The sequence below is a fragment of the Lithobates pipiens genome, unplaced genomic scaffold (assembly GCF_037356315.1).
Source record: "Lithobates pipiens isolate NorthernLeopardFrog02 unplaced genomic scaffold, aLitPip1_a1.2 Scaffold_3, whole genome shotgun sequence".
In the NCBI taxonomy this organism is placed as follows: domain Eukaryota; kingdom Metazoa; phylum Chordata; class Amphibia; order Anura; family Ranidae; genus Lithobates; species Lithobates pipiens.
This window is the reverse complement of record NW_027507790.1, coordinates 125,857,243-125,882,088: the sequence shown is the minus strand read 5'-3', so window position 1 is coordinate 125,882,088 and position 24,846 is coordinate 125,857,243. Positions and strand designations below refer to the sequence as shown.

Below are 24,846 nucleotides of genomic sequence, written 5' to 3'. Positions count from 1 at the left end.
CCCTAGCGGTGATCCCGAGTCTGGCTCGGGTTGGGATTTTAGTTCCACAAGCGGTAACCCCGAGCCAGACTCGGGATCGCATTGCTGGATACAGGGAGAAGTTACTTACCTTGTCCCCTGGATCCAGCGATGTCCTCCACGCTGTGTGATCGAGCTGTCCTCCACTCAATTCACACAGTGCACGAATGCCGCCGAGTTCCGTTCCCTGCGACGTTACGGTGCACGGGAGCGGAGATCGGCGCCAAATTCAAAAAAGTAAAAACACACAAAACACACACAGTACTGTATTCTTACAGATTACAGTACTGTATAAAAAAAATTACACACCCCCTTTATCCCTAGTGATCTGTGCAGTGCCCTGCATGCACTTTTATATTATACCGTATATACTCGAGTATAAGCCGAGATTTTCAGCCCTTTTTTTTTAGGCTGAAAGTGCCCCCCTCAGCTTATACTCGAGTCACCGCCGTCTGCCTACCTGATCAGGCATGTCATGTAGACAGACGGTGGCCAGCGTGTCATAAAAACAAAGAGTGCCCATTCCAGTATTTAAAAGCCGCGCCTCCTCCTCGTCTGATAGGCAGAACACTCAATTTCCCAGCAGTCAGTTTTCAGCCTATCACGGACATCCCCTCATCCTCATACCTCAGACGAGGATGAGGGGATGTCCGTGATAGGCTGAAAACTGACTGCTGGGAAATTGAGTGTTCTGCCTATCACAGACGAAGAGGAGGCGCGGCTTTTGAATACTATAATGGCCGCCGTATGTTTTTATGACACGCTGATCGGTGGCTGCAGATGGGCACACGGAGGCATGCACAGGACACAAAGGATGAAGATTAGCACAGGTAGGCTGCAATGGACACAGGGATGTATACACAGGACACAGTGAGGTAGGCAGATCTGCACAGGACACAGGGAGGCATACACAGGACACAGTGAGGAAAGGCATACACAGGACACAGTGAGGTAGGCAGATCTACACAGGACACAGGGAGGTATACACAGGACACAGTGAGGTAGGCAGATCTGCACAGGACACAGGGAGGCATGCAATAGACACAGTGAGACATGCAGCTGCAGATGGGCATTGTTGACCCTTTGCCACTTACAGTAGCTGCTGCATTTCCCACCCCCGGCTTATACTCGAGTCAATAAGTTTTCCCAGTTTTTTGTGGTAAATTAGGGGCCTCGGCTTATATTCAGATCGACCTATACTCGAGTATATACGGTAAATACTGTTTTTTCTGCCTGGAATTTGGAGATTGCCAATAGCAACCAAAAACTGTCCCTTTATGTCAAAAGTGATTTTAGACCAGCTATAAAACAGCGATAATAAATTATAATCACTTTCAGAATTGAGCGATAGCGATTTGTGGGGAAATTCATCATCAAACACTAAACCTAATGACAGCGACAATTCTGCAAATGAGCAAATTTCAGTGTTTTTGGATTTGATTACATTATTGAATAATTTTTATTATTATTTATTATATTATAAACTTTATCATACCCAGGATGTCTGCTAGACTCTGATTTTAACAGATTTAAGAGAGTTATTCCTAAGAATTACAGGACTACAATATAAAACGCTAAATTTCCATGCAAAATAATTGTACCACTTTCAGCACCCAAAACCAGAACTAATCATACCGCCAGGGAGGTTAAAGCACTTATAAAGCAAATATAAATACTGTACCTAAGCACAATTTTGCAACTTTGACATGTGTTAGTAAAACCGTACATATCATCACAACTACTTTGTGCATCAAGGTGGATAATACTTTTTTGTTTTCCCAAGGACAAACTGGGCTTTCATTTGGTAGAAAATGGTTATGGATATCTTCTGATTTTTTCTTTTTAACGGAAAACTGGTCCAAAATAGTAAATACATTTTTTTTTAAATTTAGCTGTATATTTCTTGTTACTACCACCAAAGAAGAACCCAAAATATATTTTCCTGCTCCTGGCGATCGCAGTAATACCACACGTGTATGTTATTTGTTGTTTGTACCCATAGTACAGCCCAGAAGCAGTGGTGCACATTTTGCTTTTTTTGCTTTTTGTTCTAAAACACACTGACAAATCCTGCCTAAAATATACTGACCCTGACCTTTGACCCTTAACCTTGGCCTTTGACCCAAACACTAACCCTGGCACCACCCTAGATCAAATCTTGATTTAGGGTTTTTTATTTTTTTGTTACACACACTTTTTTTAGGGTTTTTTATTTTTTTGTTACACACACTTTTTTTTCCTCTCTGAAAGGAAAGAGAAAATGCATTGTATCTTTCCTCTCCATTAACAGAGCGAGAAATACAAGGGTGGGTATCACAGTGGTTGATCACTGTGGTAGCTAATCACAGGCTACCACAGAGATCAGGTGACCTGAAATTGGGAGTGTGCGGCACGTTCCCAGCACAAAGGGAGATACGCATATATATATGCGGCCCCATGGAAAAAAGTCCACTTCCATGAAGCCATATATATGTGCTACGTCGGTGGGAAGGGTTTAATTTGTTACAGTGTCTGGTGTGAATCCAGGTGACTTTTCTTTCAGATTTTGTCAGCTGTATGTAAAGGCTTTGTGCTGTGACTCCAAAATTTTCCTTATATATCTTTTAACAACCACCTAGTCACCTGGCTTTAGTTTACGAGACCTTCCAAACTGTTAGGATCTAGAATTGGGGATTTTGATTACTGGGTTTGGCTAGCATAAAATAAATCTCCATGGCTTGTTTTTTGCCTACCATGTTCTTGTGTAAGCAATCCAGTTGTATGTCCTTGGTTTTGTGATGTCCTTGGTTTTCATGACAAAAAAGACTAAAGAATTGCCTGTAGTCTAGTAGGTAGCATCAATGCAGGAACAGTGATAAAGGCTCATATCAGCTCCAGCATTGTTTGGAGCAGGATAGATTACTTTTACTCCTCAGTAAAGTGTTGTATACCTTGTTAACGCCATGTCCTAAAAACACAACATGTTCCTGGCAATACTATAATCTACTTGCTTGCTCTGTAATTCGTTTTGGCTAGATGACACAGCAAGCCCTTTGTTTTTGTCAGACATATTTTCCTGATGTCACAACATAATATATCATAACTGTATTTTCAATTACTGTATGTTCATGCTGAGCCATCCATTGATACAACATTTCTTTGCGCTTACTACTGTACTTAGAGGCAGAGGAGATACATCCTTGCAGCAACTGAAAAGTCCACACAAACTGCTTGAATTGAAAAGAAAAAAAAATAGCAAAAAGTACCAACAATCTGAATGTAGAGTAACAGGAAAAAACATTGGCCAATTCAATAACTGTGAAACAGCTGGCTGCAGGTGGTAGCTGTCCTAACAGTGTGTGTGGATTTGGCATGATGAGTGTGTCAAGAGCTATAATTGTATCTATTACTCTCAAATCATGGGCCATACAATACATTATTTTTAGACATTTAGATTTCATTTTTATACAAAAATGTCTAATGTATTCAATCCATCTGGGTTATATTAAGCATTGCAGTAGTTGTGATATGACAGCACCTTCTCTTAAGCTGGTCATAAATAAGTTGTTTTCATTCAACTAGCAGGTTCCTGACTTCTAAGAATTTTGATTCATTGATGACCACCTTGAAGTGGTTGTAAACCCTTACATATACCCAGTGAAGGAACTATTCTCAGGGTGATAAACAGAGATGAAATAAATCCTCCTGCATAAGTTGTATCTGTATATCTGCAGTCTTCTCTTCATCCTTTCAAAGTGCTGAATTTCTCCTCTTTTCTGAGACGTTAAAAAAAGGAGGCGGAGAGCTAAAGTCACCCCCAGCCACCATTTGGCAGGATAAAAGTGATTTGTGCTGATAGCAGAGGAACAAAGCAACAGACGGAAATGATGCTTAGTGCTCCTAATTGAGACAAGTTCACACTATAGAGGGATATGCTTTATTCATAATTTTTCATGTTTACGGTTCCAATCTCGGCCGGTTCCTGCTGAAATTCAAACCGTGTATGGCCAGCCTTACTCTAGTGATCTATGATCAAACAGGTAACTGTAGTGCTTGACCTATCCTCTGTTTCTGATCACATATAGGATATTTTATTTGGACCAGGGCCAAAAGTTCAGTTACTCCTTATCCTGATACAATTTGACTTTCACTGCTCCATGTTTTAGCTTTTTTACAGTTTTAGAATTTACTAGTGGTCCATACCTGAATATAAATTCCTCACGCAACTTAACATCAAAAACCCTTTAATCTAGTGTTACATTGTCTGTCATCCTTTGTCCACGCCACCCATTTATCTAGGTTCCCAGTATAGATTTAACCATATCCCTGGTTCATATATTCTTTACTGCTCCTCTTGTGCTGGGCATTTTACCAGAACCTTTGTTTTCTTACTTAAAACCCAAATTACTAGCCGGTCTTCTCTCTCCTCTAAAGTCTATACTTTCTTGGCTCTAAAAATATTATATCTGATGTGTGCGTCATATAACCTGTTAACGGCACTATTTTTCATTTTCATATCCATAACAATCTGATGGACAGTAGACAATGACAAAATAACATTGAACCACCAATCAATATCATTTGATTAACAATGTCTTAGTGCAGGGGTCGGCAACACAGACATGGCACGCAGCTGTGTTTATGATTCTCATAGAACAGTACTCAAGCCGAGTATTGCTGTCTACTGCAGCATGCAATCCCTGCCTCCGCCATTGATTCCTGGTTAAGCCGCACCCATTGGCTTTGCTTGAGTCCTGGGATGAAAGCGTTTGCACAGTTGCCGGTTCCAATCCCTGCCTCCCCAGTGATTCCCTGGGCAGCCACGCTCATTGGCTGTGCCTGAGTCCCGGGATAGCAGCTCGTGCGCAGTTGCGTGGCACCCGCAGTTGCTGGGTCCAATCTCCGTCTCCCAATTTGATGCCCGGCACAGCCGTGCTCTTTGGCTGCTTCCCTGGATGACGGAATGTGTGCAGTTGCCGGGCACCCCCCCGGTAACGGCAGAACTAGTATAAAGGAAAGGCGATGGGTGCAGTCCTGTGGCACTTGGAAGCTGGGACACACTTTGAAAAAGGGGCGACTGCCCTCTCCAGTAGCTGGTGTGTGCAAGGATTTTGTCTGCTGTAATTTTTTGTATTGGGTACTTGCTGGCTTGGCTTTTTGCTTATTTTTTTTTTCCTACCTCTTCAGTCTGGGTACATGGGGTTTGGTTTGTTTGCTCTGGTTTTAGGTATGTGGCTAAGAGGCTATGAATGCAGGTGTACATAGTTTGCTGGCACTGTATTGTTTCATGAATGGGGTGTTGTGACTTTGCAAGTTTGGTGGCTGGCATGTGGGCAAATAACAGTTGTGCGTGGGTAAGTGTATGTGTATGCATGTACAGGAATGTTGTGCATGCAAGCGCATGTTTTATGTGTTGGTGTATATATGGTTGCAGTGTGTGCATGGGTGAGTATGTATGCACGTGTAAATGTGTCGGCATGGATGGTGGTGTGTGATAGTGCGGATTGTCATGTATGGGGTTATGTGCATATGTTTGCATTTGTGATTGGGTGTGGGCTTGTATGTGGGGATGCATGTGTGAGCACCCATGTATGGTTTGGACATGGTCAGGATTATGTGGTTATTATTGGTGGTGGAGTACGGGGCATTTTAGATACTGCTGGGTTGGATAGAAGGTAGGATATGCTTGGTGGAGTTATGGTTTGATTATGGGGGTTATGGTTGCATGTGGTACATGGTCTAAGTATGATGGAGTTTTTAATTCAGGCAACTCAGGGGACCCTGATGTAACATGTAGAGACTCTGGGGACCATAATTTAATGAGGGGCACTGGGGACCTGATGTAAGTGGGAGGAACTTTGGGGACACCAATGTAAGGGGGATTCTGGTGATTGATGTAAGTCTGGGGAGCCTCTGGGGACCCTGATTTAATGGGGGGATTAGGGGTGATCTGATGTGCAAAGGTGCAGGAATTGGGGTGATCTGAGGTGTGAAGATTCAAGAAATTTGGACTGATCTTAGGTGTGAATGTACAAGAAATTGGGACTGATCTGAGGTGTGAAGGTAAAGGATATTGGGACTGATCTAATGTGTAAAGGTGCAGGAATTGGGGTACTCTGCAGAAGTCCTTGGCTGGCATATTCATTTCAACCTTACTGTATATGCCTTGCAGCACATCTTTTGAAGCAAGTTATCATTGATCTTTGGAATGGCAATGTTAATTTCTTGCTATTATTCAAGTCATTTTTTATTTTTAGTCATTGAGAGTGTGAAGCTGACTTTTTTTTTTTATAACCGACATGCTCACTTTAAAAAAAAAAAAAATTGGCACACTGTGCTCAAAAGGTTGTCCACCCCTGTCTTAGTGGATCAAGGAGGTCTGATAACTCAAATGTAAGCAAGCAAGGGCCTTACCCTACCTCAGACTTTCCAAGATTGTTCTAAGCTCCTGGTTTCATATTCTCAGGGCTCCCCGTAAATCCCCTCCTGGCTGCAAGCTCGCCAGACTGTTCTGTTTATTTGTCACATTTAGTTATTTTTTTTTAAACATGCTTATGTCGGTGTTATGTTAACCCCTTCATACCTAAGGGTAAAAAAAAAAATGAATGCCTAAGCACATTTTTACAACTTTGACATGTATTAGTAAAACTACATTATCAGCACAACTACTTTGTGTATCCAGGTGGATTATACCTTGTTTTTATCAGGGCAAATTGGCCTTTCATTTGGTGGTAATGGATATCTCCTGATTTTTTTTGTTATCAAAAACAAACCTGGCCCAAAAAGTAAAAAAAACAAAAAAAAAAACTTTTTTTTTTTTTACTACCATAACCTACCACCAAAGAACAACCCAAAATAATTTTTTCTTTTCCTGATGATCACAGCATGTATGTATGTTATTTATTGTTTGTAGGTGTAGTACAGCCCAGAACCAGTAGTGCACATTTTGCTTTATTATTTATTTATCCTACCTAAAACACACTGACATTGACACTAATACTAATTAAAAAAAAATAAAAAATCCTGCCCAATATATACTGACCCTGACTTTTGACTCTCAACTTGACCTTTGACCCTTACTTGACACAAACACTAACCCTGGCATTGACCCTGATTGAACCTTGATCTAGGTATTTTTTATTTTATTTTTTTATCATTATTTATTTATTTATTTTACACAGCATTTTTTTTCCTCTGCAAGGAGAGGCGAAGATACAGTGTATCGTTCTCCTCCATCCACAGAGAGAGAAACACAAGGGCGGGCTTCACGGTGACTGATCACTGTGGTAGTCAATCAGAGGCTACCACAGCGATCAGGTGACCTGAAACTGGGTGTTCCGGGTCCCTATCAGCACGAGACCTGGGGCTCTCGATGAGACCTTGATCTCTGTGCTGGGAGTATGCTGTGAGACGTGCACCCAGCAAAAAGACAGATATGCATATATGCTGTGCCATGCCAAAAAACCTAGTACGTAGGCTACATATGTGTTATGTTGGCATGAGGGGATTAATATTACAATTGTAAGCATTGCATACATGGGCCAGTTTATTATCAGTCTAAGGCCGCGTACACACGGGCGGACTGTATGGCCTACTTAGTCCGTCGAAACACATTTCAGCGGACAGTCCGCTCGTGTGTGGGCTTCAGCGGACTTTTTCAGCGTGCAGTCTGGCGTACTAAGTATTTCGGAATTTCCGTAATTCTGTCCGTCATACTTTGGTTTCAGCGGACAATCCGCTCGTGAGTAGACTAGTTCGACGGACTAAGAATGGCGCATGTTCAGAAAGGATTTACACGGCGGAAGGTTGCATTGCTGTGTATTGGACTTCCTATTTCTAGTCCCGTCGTACGTGCTGTACACGTCATCGCGCAAGCTTTCGACGGACTGTTTGTGCATCCGTGTGTGATCAAGTCCGTTCATTCGAAAGTATGACGGACTGTCCGTCGGATTGTATGACGGACTAAGTAGGCCATACAGTCCGCCCGTGTGTATGCGGCCTTAGGAATGTGAGTATGTGGCAGGTTAGTATAATACCATGGCTGCAGACGACAAAGCATACAAAACTAAATATAAATATAAAAACACATAGTTTAAAATCTATTTTATTTTTATACATTAACATTAGACCCCATTCACACCTGAGCGTTTTGTAGCTTGAAGCCTGAAGCTACAAAACGCTGGAGGGGAAAAAATCTATTATTCTCAATGGAGATGGTTCACATCTCCACTCCAAGTCGCCTGAAGCCGAACGCTTGAAGCTCAAACAAGTTCTGGACCCTTTTTTGTCACTCGAATCAGGCAGATTTGGGCGTTTTTCTTGTTTTTACATTGGTGACCTTTTGCCCTGCACAAAATTGCGGCAAAACGCGGTTAAAAAAAATGCCGCAAAAACGCGGTAAAAAAGCTGCCTAATTTTCTGCCTAAAAACGCTACGCTCAGGTGTGAATGAGGCCTCAGAAAGGACTTTAATCTTTAAAAAAGTGAAAAAAAAGATGACAGGCTATTTTTAAAAGGAGTAGGAAATTTCATGGATTTGATTTTTAATGACCATAATATTTTTATTTTAAGTCTTTTGTAATTAATTTGCTTCTACACTGTTAGTTCTCAGTATGGGCCATGTGACTTCTATTATTAGAATGACATGTTTTCTCTTTTATATTCTGCAGCAGGTTACATAGAAGCATTGATTGTTTCTTTTTCAAGGTCGCAGTACATGACAAAAAAATAAATATATATACATATATATATATATATATATATATATATATATATATATATATATATATAAAATTCCTTTTTAAAAACGTACATGTGTGTAAAGGTACATATAAAATGTCATTGAATGAGAAATGTATATTAGGTAGGTTTTTTTGTTCTGTGAGCATACAATTTATTAAAAGAAAATTTTAGATCATTTTTCTTTTCTGTTTTCTCTAACCCATTTAGCTTTAGCATATGTAGCAACATTTTTTTTTAGTTGATGCAGTGAGTTAGTTTAGATTCATGTGTTTTAGCAGTTTCTGTGTATTCTTAAGGTGTTTTAAGTGGTATAGACCCGTGTTTCTCAACCTTTTTTATGTCAAGACTCCCTTTAAACTTTTACATAATCTCAAGGCACCCCATTCTAAAATGTAAAAACTTAAATTAATAATTTTACATATTTCAGCAGCATCTACACGCATAGGACACCCAACATTAGAGATTATTTCTTTTTCAAAATGCAATGTACCCTTGCACACTGGTACTCACTAGCATTCCAGCTTTTCTCTTCTGCCTCAGTTTCTCTCCCTCAAGCAGCTAGTGTGACCCTAGTGTTGACAGAGAGGGGCAGATAAGGGGCAAACAAACGATGTTCTCAGTCACCTGGAGTCCTTCTGATCAACTTATGCTATCATCAGGAGCTTGTTGGGGCACCAGCACTTGGCCAACACAATTCCCAAACTTGTAATGCTGGCTTTGTGTAACAAAAAAAGACAGCCTTGATTCACCCTCTGGTTTGTTGACAATCTTTGGGCAACTTTTTGATGTTTTACCAAGTCCAGAAGGCACCCTGGTTGAAAAAGGCTGGTATAGATGAAGCTTTAGGCGATTCTTTTTAATTTCTCTAAAATTTACTTAGCACTTTGAAGACAACATGTACAATCTTGGGCTCAAGAAAACCTTTAATAAACTTACCTCCTGCATTCACGAAGGTAGTCAGCATAAGAAGTTATGAATAACTTGTAGCTGACAGTCAGCTAAGTAACACTAAATAGTGTATTTGTAAAAAAAAAACTGCATGGCTGTTTGTCAATTGCAACTACATGTAAATTCGGATTGTATGATTTGTTTTTCCAAATCAAATCTTCTTTGCTTATATTCTCAACAATTTGAATGTGTGAATGTGGAAATACAACATTATGATGACAATTTGGCAAGAGGAGTACACTTGTTTCCCATGGTAGCCATTGCCATCTAGTGGCAATAATGCAGTATTTTCATCATTCAAGCATCCACGTTGCAGATAATATAGCTGGGAACATTGAATTTCGCCCCATTCATTTGGAACAAATTGACATGCAGTGTCAATGGATGTATAGCTATGCAAATTTGCTATAAATACACCCCTAAGTGTATTTTGAAACACTTATCAACTGGTCATATTTAGGTCTTGTTTTTATACTCCACAGACAAAACTAAAATCTGCTGCAGATAATTTCACCATATTCGTTTCCTCCATTGGTCTGGCTTTTGGCTCACATATGGCTCACTATGACTGGGGTTGATTTACCAAAACTAGAGAGTGCAAAATCTGGTGCAGCTATGCATGGAAACCAATCAGATTCTAACTTCAGCTTGTTCAAACAAATTTTGCCAAAAAAAGCTGGAAGCAGATTGGTCTCTACGCAAAGCTGCACCAGATTTTGCACTCCCCAGTTTTTGTAAAGTCACCTCATGAGATCTGAAGATGCTCTGTGATAAGTCTCTCATTTCTGGCAATTATACATAAATTAGTGCTTATTTCCATTTCTGTAAACTCAAAATATGTTTAGTCATTGGATAAAAATAGGACTAAATTATGAAAATGAGAACAAAAATGTAGTTGTTTTCCATAGCTACCAGAACTCTGGGTTTTAGAATGAATTTTGAAACTGGTTGCTTCAGGTACATGTTTACCCCATTTTCATGTTTTGCTGTGTTTATTTCCAAAAATAAAATCCCTTTCAAAGTGTTACAGTGTATTGCTCCAACTTGTGTTTTCCACCTTTTGGAGCTGTTTGCACCTAATAAAAGTCACCGTGGAGTTGATTTACTAAATCTGGCGAGTGCAAAATCTGGCTCACTTCTGTATGAAAACCAATCAGCTTCCAGGTTTTTTTTTTCCAAAGCTTAATTGAACAAGCTGGGGTTAGAAGCTGATTTTGGTTTCTATACAGAAGTGAGCCTATTTTTGCACTCTCCAGCTTTAGTAAATAACCCCCTGTATAACAGCATCCTTACTATTTGGCCTGACTTCTGATTATAATGATGGAACAGTGTTTTTTCTTCGATCTTCTACATGGTTGTCCAAAGGATGTATTTTACCAAAAGCTTTTCATAGATATTTTCCTCCTACGACTACATGTGTCCATGACAACAATCTTCAAATCTCAATTGGTAGTTTAGGAGAGCTTTCAGATAAGTGGTTTCAAATAAAGAACTACTTTACCCTCAGCAAGCATGACATGTTGCTTTATACTGTACATAGCCACTAATACATTGTAATTGTTTAATTATGATGGATGACTACTTCAGTTACTTATTTACTCAATAAAAACATCTTTGTGATTACTTAGACCCCTTTCACACTGATGCATTTTTCAGTTACTTTTGGACTAAAAATAGCGAATGTAAAGCGCCTGAAATATGCCTCCCCTGCAGCCTCAGTGTAAAAGCCAGAGTGCTTTCATACTGGGGCACTGCGCTGGCAGGACGTTAAAAAAACTCCTGCAAGCAGCATCTTTGGGGAGGTGGAGGAGTGGTGTATACATCGCTCCTCCACCACTCCTGCATAATGAAATTAATGGGCACCTCTGCCAAAGCACCTGCTAAGCGCTTCAGCAGCGGCGCTACACGGGTGCATGATTTAATCCTTTATTCGGCCACTAGTGTGGATTAAAAGTGCCCTGCTAGTGGCAGAATAGCACCGCTAAAACAACGGTAAAATGCTGCTAAAACTAGTGCCATTTTACCATCAACGCCCACCTGCCCCAGTGTGAAAGCAGTCTTATGCCGCGTACACACGACTGGACTTTACAACAGAGTTCCATCCGAATGGACTTGCCTACACATGATCACACCAAAGTCATTTTGAACGCAATGATGTATGACGGGACTAGAAAAAGCAGTTCAATAGCCAGTAGCCAATAGCTGCCCTTGCGTCATATTTGGTCCATCGGACTAGCATACAGACGAACGGTGTTCCCGATAGGAATTGATTCCATCAGAAAGATTTAAACATGTTCTATTTCCATCAGAATTTTTGAAGAAAAAAGTCAGATGAAGCCCCCACACGATCGGAATTGATGATGAAATGATTCCATCGGATCTTTTCTGCCGGAAAGTCTGGTCGTGTGTATGCGGCATTAATCTTACTGTTTGGCATTTGATTTATGAAGGTCTTTTACAATATAAAACCAACCCATTTTTATTTATGTATGAACACAGCTAAATCTAAATTTAAATATTCTCACATTCTCTCATTCAATGTGTTTCTCACTCCATTAACCTCCCTGGTGGTATTCCTGAGTCTGGCTCGGGCTGGAATTTCAGTACCACGAGCGGTAACCCACGAGCCAGACTCGGGATCGCATTGCTGGATTACCTTGTCCCCTGGATCCAGCGATGTCCCCCCGCTGTGTGTGCGAGCTCCTCCGCTCGATTCACACAGTGCCGGGTGCCGCCGAGCTCCGTTCCCTGCAACGTTATAACGCACGGGAGCGGAGATCGGTGCCAAATTCAAAAAATTAAAAATACACAATACACATACAGTACTGTAATCTTACAGATTACAGTACTATATAAAAAAAAATACACATCCCCTTTGTCCCCAGTGGTCTGTGCCCTGCATGCACTTTTAATGAATGAATGAAATACTTGTATAGCGCACAATGCGAACTGAATCGCCTCTAGGCCTCTACTGTTTTTTTCTGCCTGGAATTTGGAGATTGTCCATAGCAACCAAAAAGTGTCCCTTTATGTCAAAAGTGATTTTAGACCAACTAGAAAACAGCGATAATAAATTATAATCACTTGCAGAATTGAGCGATAGTGATTTGTGGGGAGAGCCGCCATCAAACACTAAATCTAATGACAGCGACAATTCTGCAAATGAGCAAATTTCAGTGTTTTTGGATTTGATTACATTATTGAATAATTTTTATTATTATTTGTTATAATTATTTATAGTTATTTATTATATTATAAACTTTATCATACCCGGGATGTCTGCTAGACTCTGGTTTGAACAGATTTAAGAGAGTTATTCCTAAGAATTGCAGGCCTACAATATAAAAAACGCCAAATTTCCATGCAAAATAATTGTACCGTCTTTAGCACCTAAAATCAGAAATAATCTTACCACCAGGGAGTAATATATTTGCAAAAGGATACCTTTGCTGCTGTGATGTTTACCAGTGTCTTAAATGAAAACTGTCTGTGATACACGTAAATTGATCCAACCAGTAAAAACAATCAGCAGTCAGTACAAGGGAACGTATATTGTGTTTCTTCATGTGATCTAATTTTTTTTTTTTTGCAATGAGCTAAAACAAGAATTTTTTTAAAATAGTTTTCATTTATTACTAGTCAGAAAATGTTTATGTAAATATGTAAAAATTATTGTATATAGGTTGTTCATGTTCATCACCTGCAGCCTAAGGGTCGGTTCACACTGCTGCGATGCGGGAACCCTGCAAATCCACTGCGGGTTCCCGCATCGCATGTCTCCCGGCAGCAGTTCACACTGTCCAATGCGAACTGCTGGGAGTATCAGTTCAAAGTTAATGACACCCCCAAATCAGTTCTCATATTGCAGTGCGATCTGCAAATTCAGACAGGAATCGGATCGGTTGTGCGATTCGATTCTGCTCCGGACCAAAAAAGGATCCTGTGTGAGTTTGGTCTGAATGCGATGCAAATTCAGCCATACTAATCTGTATGGCCGAGATCACATCGCACAGAGATCGCATGTGATTTGCACTGCAGTGGGTTGTGTATCACATCCGATCTCGGACATCGCAGCAGTGTGAGGCTACATTCACACCTGAGCATTTTCAGCTCATAAAACGCTTGTAAAACACCTGAAAAAATGCCTGAAAAATGCTCAACAAGCAAAATCCCATCCATTTCAATGGCACCTGTTCACATTTGAGCGTTTTTTCACCTGAAGCAAGATGCCTGAAAAACGCCATAAGCTCAAAAAAGAACAAGAGCTTCTTTGGGGCAGATTACAGGTGTTTTTCTGCCTTTTACATTGGTGACCTGAACAAAATTGTGGCGAAAACGTGGCAAAATCATGGTAAAAACATGTGGCTTTGAAAAGCTCAAGTGTGAATGCAGCCTCAAGGTTGATAAGTAGATTTCTAGTTTCCTAGTTTTCTAGGTTTTCAGAAAGAGAATTCCTACTATCTGTAATTTCTTAATTGCATGTGTTTTAAATAGATTTAAATAGCAGGATATCAGAATACACAAACGACTTAATGACTCAGAAGTTGAACACATTCCCCTCCTTCTCTGCTAACAGAGAAGGTACTTCTCTGCAAACACTGAAATATGAATGCAATGTGCTATTTAGTTGTGGGAATAAGGAAAAACAATATTCAAAAGCATACATTTTAATACTTGAAATATGAAAAACATGTAATTGGCAGAAACTTATAATGGTTTTCCTGTAAAAATAAAGAAAACTTCTGTTGCTATGACTACACATAGATATTTATTGAGATACTTATATATAAACCCTTTTCAACATTTTTTTTTAATTTATAAAGCACAGTAAGTCACAAAAACATGAATTCTGATTTGTTCTTATAGATTGCTCATTTTTCTCTCTTTATTTAACACTCTTATATGTCTTCTCAAGCTTGCATCAAATAACTTAAAGCAATATTAAATCCAAATCAAAAAATATAATATATTGCAGCTTACCGATCCTTATATGTGGTGGCTGCATTCATTTTCTTTTCTTTTTAGGCCTTTTTCCCTCTGTTTTCACCTGGTGATCTGACCAGTAACATCTCCTGTATAAGAGTGCTTCTGGGATTCCTGCAGCAGATCTTTTCCCTCTTATTAACTAATCATGCCTTGTTCTTCCATTTGTCTCTGTGTAGAGGTGGCTATCTTGGTAGAGCAATGTTTCCTCACATTATAGCTGATTAGTGGGGATCTGATGACTGGTGAACTGATGAGCGGGGAGGTTATATTCCTGAAGCAGCAGGTGAGGTGCAGGAATGTATGCATCCGGTGCAGGAATGTATGCATCCGGTGCAGGGGATCTTTTTTATTGCAGGTCCTCAGGTCCTCCAGCTTCTTCTCCAGAAAGCCCTCAAGAGAACAGAGAGAAGCACAATAGTGTAATACAGACCTGCCCTGCACTCCTTGCAGTATTATGACCAATATATGGGGGGCGTTCAAGTCAGACTGGGACATTTAATATTACAGGTATAAAAAGGGATGCTAGCATGGCAAGTACTATATACAGTAGTAAATGGCAAGTGTGTCCAATTACTGATAGGCAGCGAACAAGAGACAAATCTTTCTGTGGGAACAGTTAACACAATCATTCACAAACATTTGCATTTTCGAAAAGTTAGCGCACGCTGGGTTCCAATACAACTTTCCGCTTTTAACCAGCACAGAAGAGCTGAAGTCTACACTACGTTGAAGACAGGAAAGACCAGGATTTCCTGGATCGCGTCATTACATGTGACGAGACCTGCGCACATCATTTCACTCCAGAATCAAAACCAGCGTCAAAGCACCACCACCACCAAAAAATATTTGAACAACTGCCTCTGCAGGTAAAGTGATGGCAAGTATTTTCTGGGACACACATGGCTTTATCCAAGTGGATTTTCTACCCTTTGTTGCCACTATCAACAGTGAATATTACTGTCGTGTTCTGTGTGATGTACCTACGTGTCTGCGGAAAAAAAAAAAAGGTTTGATCACTAAGAGCATCCTGTTTCTCCAGAACAATGCACAACCCCCAGGACAACACTACAGCAACTTGGCTGGGAGGCATTGCCACATTCCCCTTATAGCCTGGACCTCGCTACTAGTGATTTTCACCTGTTTGGACTCCTAAAAGGGTCAACATTTTGGCACTGATGACATAGTGAAACAGACTGTCCTAGGATGGTTCAGGCATACTGACAAGTCTGTCTATGCCAAAGTTTTCCAGGCATTAGTTAACCCCTTCCCGACCAGCTGCCACAGTCATACTGTGGCAGGTTGACTCCCTTTGGCGAACCGACATAACTGTACGTGACCGCCGGGCACCCGCGATCGCACCACACAGAGAAAGAACAGAGATCTGTCAATGTTAACAGACAGATTTCTGTGCTGTCAGGGGTGAGGAGAGCGATCTGTTGTTCATACTAAGTATGAACAACAATCGCTCTCCTCACCCAGTCAGTCCCCTCCCCCCACATTTAGAATCACTCCCTAGGGAACACAGTTAACCCCTTGATTGCCCCCTAGTGTTAACTCCTTCCCTGCCCGTGACATTTACACAGTAATCAGTGCATTTTTATATCACTTAACGCAGTATAACTGCCAATGGTAAAAAAAAACACATTTGCAAACACATTTAGTTGCGTACAGGCGTGTCAAGTGTTTGGGCATTTATTAATTCCACTGGCCAGAATATGATTTTTTTCTGATTATCAAAACGAATGAATGCTCAAGCCCTAAATGTACCTAGTGTTTAGACACATTTAGATGTATTTACAGGCATTTAGGCCCGTCAAACATTTTTCTGCTCAAACATTCCTCTCTTGAACACACAGGGATTATTTTCATTTTGTAATATAAAGGGTTTCCGTCAGGGCTCAATTGCCAGTCACCTCAGGAAGTCGTCAACGGCAGAGCTCCCCTCCCGCCCTCCTGGATTGTCGCGGCCAAATTTTTATGTGGTTGGGTCACCTTTTCTATTGATAAGGGGGAGAATTATTATTAAATGTATGCTTGTTATAATACAACTCGAGCTATAAAAGCTGAGTTGTTCATTTCAATATTTGTATTTATGCCAGATAACGTTATTGATGAATTCTGCTGAATTTGTTTAATGATATTTGACATTTAATATGTTAAACCAATAAATAAAGCCACGGCCAATAAAATTTTATCAATCCAAATATATTGTCTAAGTGTATTTATTTCAATAGCTGTCTGAAAGAAAATTTAGCTGCTTGCAATCCCATATGCCTGTAAATGCATATGTGTGTATGACCTCATTGGCTAACATAAAGGGACATAGAGGCTGAAAAAAAAAGACAAACTCAGTGAAAAGTGGCATTTGTTTATGCTCAGTGTGCAAGAGGCCTAAAAAGAGTAAAGAGAGAGACCAATCAATTGCACTGAACCACTAAGAGCTACTTGTAGTAACTAACAATAAACCTCTATATATTTAATAGAATAACATTATTAAACAATCTTGTAAATATGAGAAAGGCATATAAAAATGACTACTGAATATTGCAGTATTGACTAAAATATTTTCTCATTGAAAGTATCATGTCCTTCCCCTTTAAGAGAAAACTGGAGTTACAAGTTACATACATGTAGTTGCACATTGTGGTTACAAAATAATGTGTCTAAAATTTTACTACCATTTTCTTATGCCTTTAGGTCAGCCAGATCTAAAATCTTTGTGTGCGGTGATAAACACTTCCAAATCTGTTCCTTGGGTAACAGAAAAGCTTCTTGTAGGACACCCCTAGTTATATTTTGAGGTCATTTGGTATTATGAATTTTGGACACATACCTAGAAGTATAAGAGCTTTTTTTGTAACCATGACAGCAAAATATGTTGTCTCACTATTTGAGTAATGTGAACCCTTAACTTATAAAACAGCCCATTCAGTTTAAAATGGAAATGAAATGCAAAACACTTTTTTTTTTTTTAAGTTATCACATAATCTCTGTTCTCAGCTGCATAAGGATCTTGGAGAGGTAGGTGTGGAGAAAGAGCAGTCCACTGATCTTGCCAGTGAATGGCTCTGAAGTCTTGGCCATAGGAGGACTGGCAGGCTGTGCTCCCAGCACAGCCAGAAAACTGACCACGCTGAGATAGATGTGCTCTCATGCCTAGCGGGGTAAGTTTTAAATAGGAGAGCAGGGGAACTGGCAGGAAAAGAAAGCAATGCAAATAGAAGAAGATACTTTTTTTTTAACACAAGTAAAAAGTTACAACTGACACATATCAGGAATATGAAATGTTGGGGTTACCATATTCTTTAAATCTTTATAAGTAAATTATGCCATGTAAACCAGTAAAGAAAAATTCACCCTTCTTACATATACTACAATTGATGGATTTTCGAATTATACTTCTATTTCTTGCTGAAACCAGGAGCTATAATTATACTTTTACCTTCACCTCTACTTAAATCAGTGTTTGAATATTCAGCTATGCCTAGTTACACCTTTAAATGCGGTCCAAAGTTTTGAACCTGCTGGTCTCTAGGATCCTGTCTGTTAAACATTTTAGCCTCTGTGCTCGTGTCGCAATGTGACGAAACAAAAGGTTAATGCAAGTTATACTGTCACAAGCCCCTTGCTGGCTTTGAGTTTGGAATGTATTAATAATGGATAACAAGGTGGATGAAACCAAACTTTAGGCTTTAGATAAAACAATCCAGTGCAGCGGGTGGTCGTATTCAGTAGAGTTCACCTAAGCCTGAAATAATATTTAAGGGTCAATTTTATATGAAATTTTATATTGTTAGTGGGCTTAGATACACAAATAAGAGAAGCTGCTGATTAAATGTCTTCTTGTTGCAGTTATTCATGGTGGATAATGGAGCCGATGACTGGAGAATAGCCATGACCTATGAGCGCATTTTCTTCATCTGCGTGGAAATACTGGTGTGTGCAATTCATCCCATACCAGGAAATTACACTTTTACATGGACAGCACGACTTGCCTTCTCTTATACCCCATCCACAGCTACAGCAGATGTGGATATTATTTTATCTATACCAATGTTCTTAAGACTATATCTCATTGCCAGAGTTATGCTTTTACACAGTAAACTTTTTACTGATGCCTCTTCACGAAGCATTGGAGCACTAAACAAAATAAACTTTAACACACGTTTTGTAATGAAGACTTTAATGACAATATGCCCTGGAACAGTACTGTTGGTTTTTAGTATTTCATTATGGATAATTGCTGCATGGACTGTCCGAGCCTGTGAAAGGTAAGATTTTTAGTTTATTTTGCATTTCTTTTAACGATCTCTTCTTAATTCCCTGTCTGCTTTTAAAGAGTGTATGAATTTTAGAGATTATTTTGACTTTTCCAAGTCTAATTTAAGAGTAGATCTTTTTCAATGGCTGAATGTTTGGGTTCACAAGAATAGGGTCCTCTACATGGACAAAAGTGCATGAAGCTTTTGAAAGCAGAATCCTAATGATGATCATAGATGGGACAGTAGATCTTGGTTATTTAATTACTGCCTAGATTTAATTCCTCACAGGTGAGATCCTTTTTGATATTGCATTGCTCACTGCTCATGACAACTAAATAGACGTTGCAATTATACATTGGAATAAGCTATTGCTGTCATGGTTACCAAGGAGGATAGTCAAAACAAATCATTAGGTGTTATATAGTCATATGGTAGGCATGAAGGAAATTCTATAGAACAAACATCATTATCTAGGGTTGATTTAAGTAAAAGCATATCCTTCATACATTTCAGTGAACCCTGTAATGAAAGAAATTTCAGTACACACTCAGTGAAGTCTTGGTAAAGTCATAACTCCTGTATTCCGGTTGTTGACTGTTCTGGCTCAGTTGGCGAGAGATTTGAAATCGGGTGATTAGTAACCATGTGTCTATTTTCAGGATGGTTCAGAAATTGCACCGTATTTGCCTCAGCACATCATTTCTTTCATCTGATGCTTTTTAGTGCCTGTCATTTCAAGGACTTATAATTACAATAAAGGTTAAAGTAAATCAAACCTGGCCTGAAAACTGTGCAAGTACTAATGTTAGTATATTAAGTGATCATTGTAGAGCCCAAACAGTACTTGGGGTCTCAACCTTTCTCCTATCCAAGCTTTAGCTCTGCAACTTCATAACATTGACTTACCTGTCAACAAGATATCCAATTATACAGTTGAATTACAGGAGGAGGTGAGGCTTAACTTTAGGAAGGGATGATCCTAACCTTCCTTTGTTTTTTAAGGTCAGGTCATCAACTTAAAAAAAATACATGTTAAATACAGTGCCTAGAGGCGATTCAGTTCGCATTGTGCGCTATACAAGTTTTTTATTCATTCATTCAAGAAAAAAATAATTTGTTTTGTCATGTAAATTGTGTGCTATGTTCAGCTTCAAATAATATACCATAAATCATCAGTAAATCTATGAACTTTTGAAAAAGTCAGACAATGTAAATATTTGCAATTTTTTGCCTGCTGGTGACAGTAGAGTTAAGATAATGAAATACAAACATCGGTTAAATGTGATAAAGTCTGCTGAAGTAGAAGCACCAGAAAACAGTTTTTGTTACCTTTCTGTACAGTTTATACACAAAAACAAGGTTCATGACATTCTTCTCATAGCCATACAGAGAATATTCTGTGCCACTTTGGCTGCCGAATGCAATGAACAGTCCAAGATTGGACATTGTTGGGCTTTTCTTAGGGCTTGACAATGTACTTTAGAGCTTCAGAAGAGCTCATTATTGCACTGTGTAATCACAGCCTGTATTAAAATATCTGCATGATGAAAATAATCCTTTTCTTTTCTCACAGAAAAATAGAAAACAAATATTAACTGGACATTTGCCAATTCTAATCACTGGCCAAGGCCCCTGTGTACTTAGCAAAGGATGGGAAGATGTCTTGCTGCCCATTGTTCTGGGAGACACATCTACCACTTGGCCTCAGTCTTCTCTTTTCCATATTATCATATCAATCTATCATAACTTTTAGGATACTTAAGCAGTTCAACTAGCTCTGATCTCAGGGATGTCATTAGCATTATCCACTCCTGAACTACCCACTAAACGGTTGTATTGTGAGTATTATGATACCATCAGGGAATTGAGAAGAGATAAGGTTTGACCATGAGTTTAACACAATGGTTAGCTTAAAATGGCAACTAAGGAAATGGTGTGTATGCTTTAACACAGCAACCGTACAATTGGTTATGTTGTCTGGCAAAGTGTTTGATAAGAGTAATGCAGCGCTACAGTTTCTTAAATATTTATTTCAAGGCGAAGCTAGACAGACCCTGTCATAAAGAAACCTAGATCTTTACCTTTTATTTACAAAATTTACACCTGGTTTTGTTTCACTTGGAAATCCCATAAGCAGAGTAGGGTGACTTCCCAATCCCGTGGACTATGGCTTTTCCCCTGGCAGGTGTGCTGATTGAGTTCAGCTCGAGCAAGCTATTGTAGTCATTGGGGGTTATTTACTAAAGGTAAATCCACTTTGCACTACAAGTGCAAACTACAAGTGCAAAGTGCACTTGAAATTGCACTGAAAGTGCACTTGGAAGTGCAGTTACTGTAGATCCGAGGGGGACGTGCAAGGAAAATAAAAAACAGCATTTTTGCTTGCACATGATTGGATAATAAAATCAGCAGAGCTTCCCCTCATTTCAGATCTACCCCTCAGATTTACAGCGGCCGCAGTTCCAAGTGCACTTTCAGTGCAATTTCAAGTGCACTTTGCACTTGTAGCTTGCACTTGTAGTGCAAAGTGGATTTACCTTTCGTAAATAACCCCCAATGTGTATGAGTGTCAGTTCAAAGAGGGCAACACTGAGCTGTGAAGCTGGAGGCTGATGCTCTGCTATTGCTATAGTAACCTATTAGTAACCTATTATTTAACTGCTGCTATTCCCAAAGAAGAAAACGACCTGGAACAAAGGACATATTCAGGACATGGACTAAGTAAGGTTCTGGGTAGATGGTGATCAAGGCTCCATCAAAGTACATTTGAAGTATACTCTAAAAAGTTATTTTGAGTTATGTGTCTTTTGGAGGATCAGTTCCTTCACTTCATAATAGTAAAGGTGACAACACGTCACATGGTTTCTCAGACGGTAGGCTACAGGGTTGTAATGTTCTGTGCACCCTGTCAAGGCGAATTTCGGTAATGACGATCTTTCCTGAGCTGTGTTTAAGATTCCAATAATAGTGTCAGCCAAGTCAGGATTTCTGCTAGCTTTAGGTAGACCTCTTACAAAATTAGTACAAATTGTACAAATTGTTGCAGTGAGATGTTTTCTTGATCCTCAAGTTTGGGCGTAAGGGATCTAAAGTGGGAGCTATGTTTATTAGGTTTTTGTTGTAACTGCTGATTCACCTGAGTCTGTGAGCATCACTTCCAAATAGGAACATGACTTGGAACAAGGGACCTTTTCAGGATATGGATAAATCAAAAAGCTCAGTTGAGCAGAAGCTTGTTTTACAGCGCCTTGAAAAAGTGTTCACACCCATTCAAATTTTCCACATTTTGTCCTATTACAACCAAAAACGTAAATGTATCTTATTGTTTTTTTTTTTGTGATAGACCAACAAAACATGACACATAATTGTGAAAGGAATATAATAAATGTTTTTCAAATTTTTGTACAAATAAATATCTGAAAAGTGTGGTGTACATTTGTATTCAGCCCTCCAGAGTCAATACTTTGTAGAACCACCTTTCTCTGCAGTTACAGCTGCAAGTCTTTTTGGGTTTTTGAAATTTTTGCCCATTCTTCTTTGCAAAATAACTCAAGCTCTGTCAAATTGGATGGGGAGCGTCTCTGAACAGCAATTCTCCTGGCACAGATTCTCAATTGGATTTAGGTCTGGACTTTGACTGGGCCATTCTAACACATGAATATGCTTTGATCTAAACCATTCCATTGTAGCTCTGGCTGTATGTTTAGGGTTGTTGTCTTGCTGGAAGGTGAACCTCCACTCCAGTCTCGAGTCTTTTGCAGACTCTAAAAGGTTTTCTTCTAAGATTGCCCTGTTTTTGGCTCCATCCATCTTCCCATAAACTCTGACCAGCTTCCCTGTCCTTGCTGGAAAAAAAGCATCCCCACAACATGATGTTACCACTACCATGTTTTACGATGGAAAAGGTGTGTTCAGGGAGATGTGCAGTGTTTGTTTTCCGCCACATATATTATTTTGCATTTATGCCAAAAAGTAAAATTTTGATCTCATCTGACCAGCTCACCTTCTTCCACATGTTTGCTGTGGCTTCTCGCAAACAGGATTTCTTTTGGCTTTCTTTCAAAAATGACTTTCTTCTTGCCACTCTTCCATAAAGGCCAGATTTGTGGACAGAATCTCCCACCTGAGCTGTGCATCTCTGTAGCTCCTCCAGCTTTACCATGGGCCTCTTGGCCGCTTCTCTGAATAATGTTCTCCTTGCCAGTTTAGGTGGATGGCCATGTCTTGGTAGGTTTGCAGCTGTGCCATACTCTTTTTTCATTTTTGGGGAATGGATTGAACAGTGCTTCATAAGACCTTCAAAGCTTAGGATATTTTTTTATAACCTAACTATGCTTTAAACTTCTCCACAACTTTTTCCCTGACCTGTCTGGTGTTTTTCTTGGCCTTAATGATGCTGTTTGTTCATTAGGGTTCTCTCACAATCCTTTGAGGGTACAGAACAGCTTTATTTATACTGAGATTAAATTACACACAGGTGGACCTTATTTTCTAATTAGGTGACTTCTGAAGGCAATTGGTTCCACTAGATTTTAGTTAGGGGTATCACAGTAAAGGGGGCTGAATACAAATGCACACCATACTTTTCAGATATTTATTTGTAAAAAAAAATTGAATTTGATTTATTATTTTCCTTCCACTTCACAATTATGTGCCACTTTGTGTTGGTCTATCACATAAAATCCCAATAAATTACATTTGCGTTTTTGGTTGTAACATGACAAAATGTGGAAAATTTCAAAGGGTATGAATACTTTTTCAAGTTCACAAAACTCTATCCTGCACTTTTTATATATGTAGATTATTCTCTGCACAACCTGTGTGTGTGTGTGTGTGTGTGTGTGTGTGTGTGTGTGTGTGTGTGTGTATGTGTATATATGTTCCACACCATATTACAATTTTTTATTGTGCACCTCAAGAAAATAACAGTTCTCAATTAAATCCATGTAGCATGATCATTGATTATTCCACTATATGCTCGTCACTGTCCCTGTGCACTGTTGCCCATGTGAGTTCCACCACCATTCACTCTGTGCTCTCACCTGAACAACCTGATCTATAAAGACAGTAGGTCACAATTCGCTTTCCCCTTCAGTGGGTCTCAATCGTCACCTTGGAATGTGTACAAATTCACCAACACACCACCTCCTCTCTCCGGATCTTGATGTCAGGCACAGCATTATTACACAACACTATAAATATCCAACATCTCCTCAGCTAAATTATGGACTGATCGTAAAATGGTTCTTCAGTCATTACTTTTAATAAATTGACACTCACCTGTCCAAGGATCCAACGCCGGCCTCACCTATTTCTTCACTGGTCTTTGGGTCCCGCATGTTATCTGTGGGTAGCCGGCTGTGACTCCTTTTGGCTTCACAACTGGATGACTTCTGTGCATGTGTGAACGGCACTGCACTTTGTGAATGATCCTGCAGCCTTTTGTGACCTTTCCCAGAAGGTTGCGGGTGGGGGGGGGGGGGGGGGGTTGGTTGAACTTCCCATCGAATCTTCTAGGTGATAAAAGAGGAAGTAGGAGTGAGTGCCTGTCAAAACTGTGTACCCGCTCCCCCTTCCCAAATAAAATGTTCCAAATATGGCAGAGGAGGAAAGAGGAAAAGCAGAACTCCTTTTGGGTGAAGTCTCACTTTAATTTTTAGAACTCTGCCCTCTTGATCTTCTTTTAGTCTAAGTTTTGTGTGACTATACTGCACCTTTCTGCACCACACTGGTCTTACATGCCTGCAGATGGGAATATGGCTGTTTGCTATGATAGTGAGCAGTTCTGATGTTCATTGTGCCATGTAAAGGAACAGAATTGCTCAGTGTTAGCGACATTCCACTATCACTGTCTGGTCACACCCCCTTAGTTTATGTATTTAGGAGCTTGACCCCATTTTGGTTTAGGTTTA

General features: G+C 39.7%; 1 protein-coding gene across 3 annotated transcripts in view; it reads left to right on the top strand.

Annotated features, from left to right (window-relative positions):
- The window catches only part of KCNN2 (potassium calcium-activated channel subfamily N member 2), a 276,041-nt gene that overhangs the window by 31,195 nt on the left and 220,000 nt on the right, over window positions 1–24,846 (top strand). For 2 of the 3 annotated variants that reach the window (XM_077462261.1, XM_077462262.1), the window contains exon 3: window positions 18,525–18,943. The exons of the other annotated variant lie outside the window; for it this stretch is intronic. In XM_077462261.1, coding sequence (XP_077318387.1) covers window positions 18,525–18,943 — 419 coding nt within the window. The remainder of the gene's footprint in view (window positions 1–18,524; window positions 18,944–24,846) is intronic. 3 annotated transcript variants of the gene reach the window in all.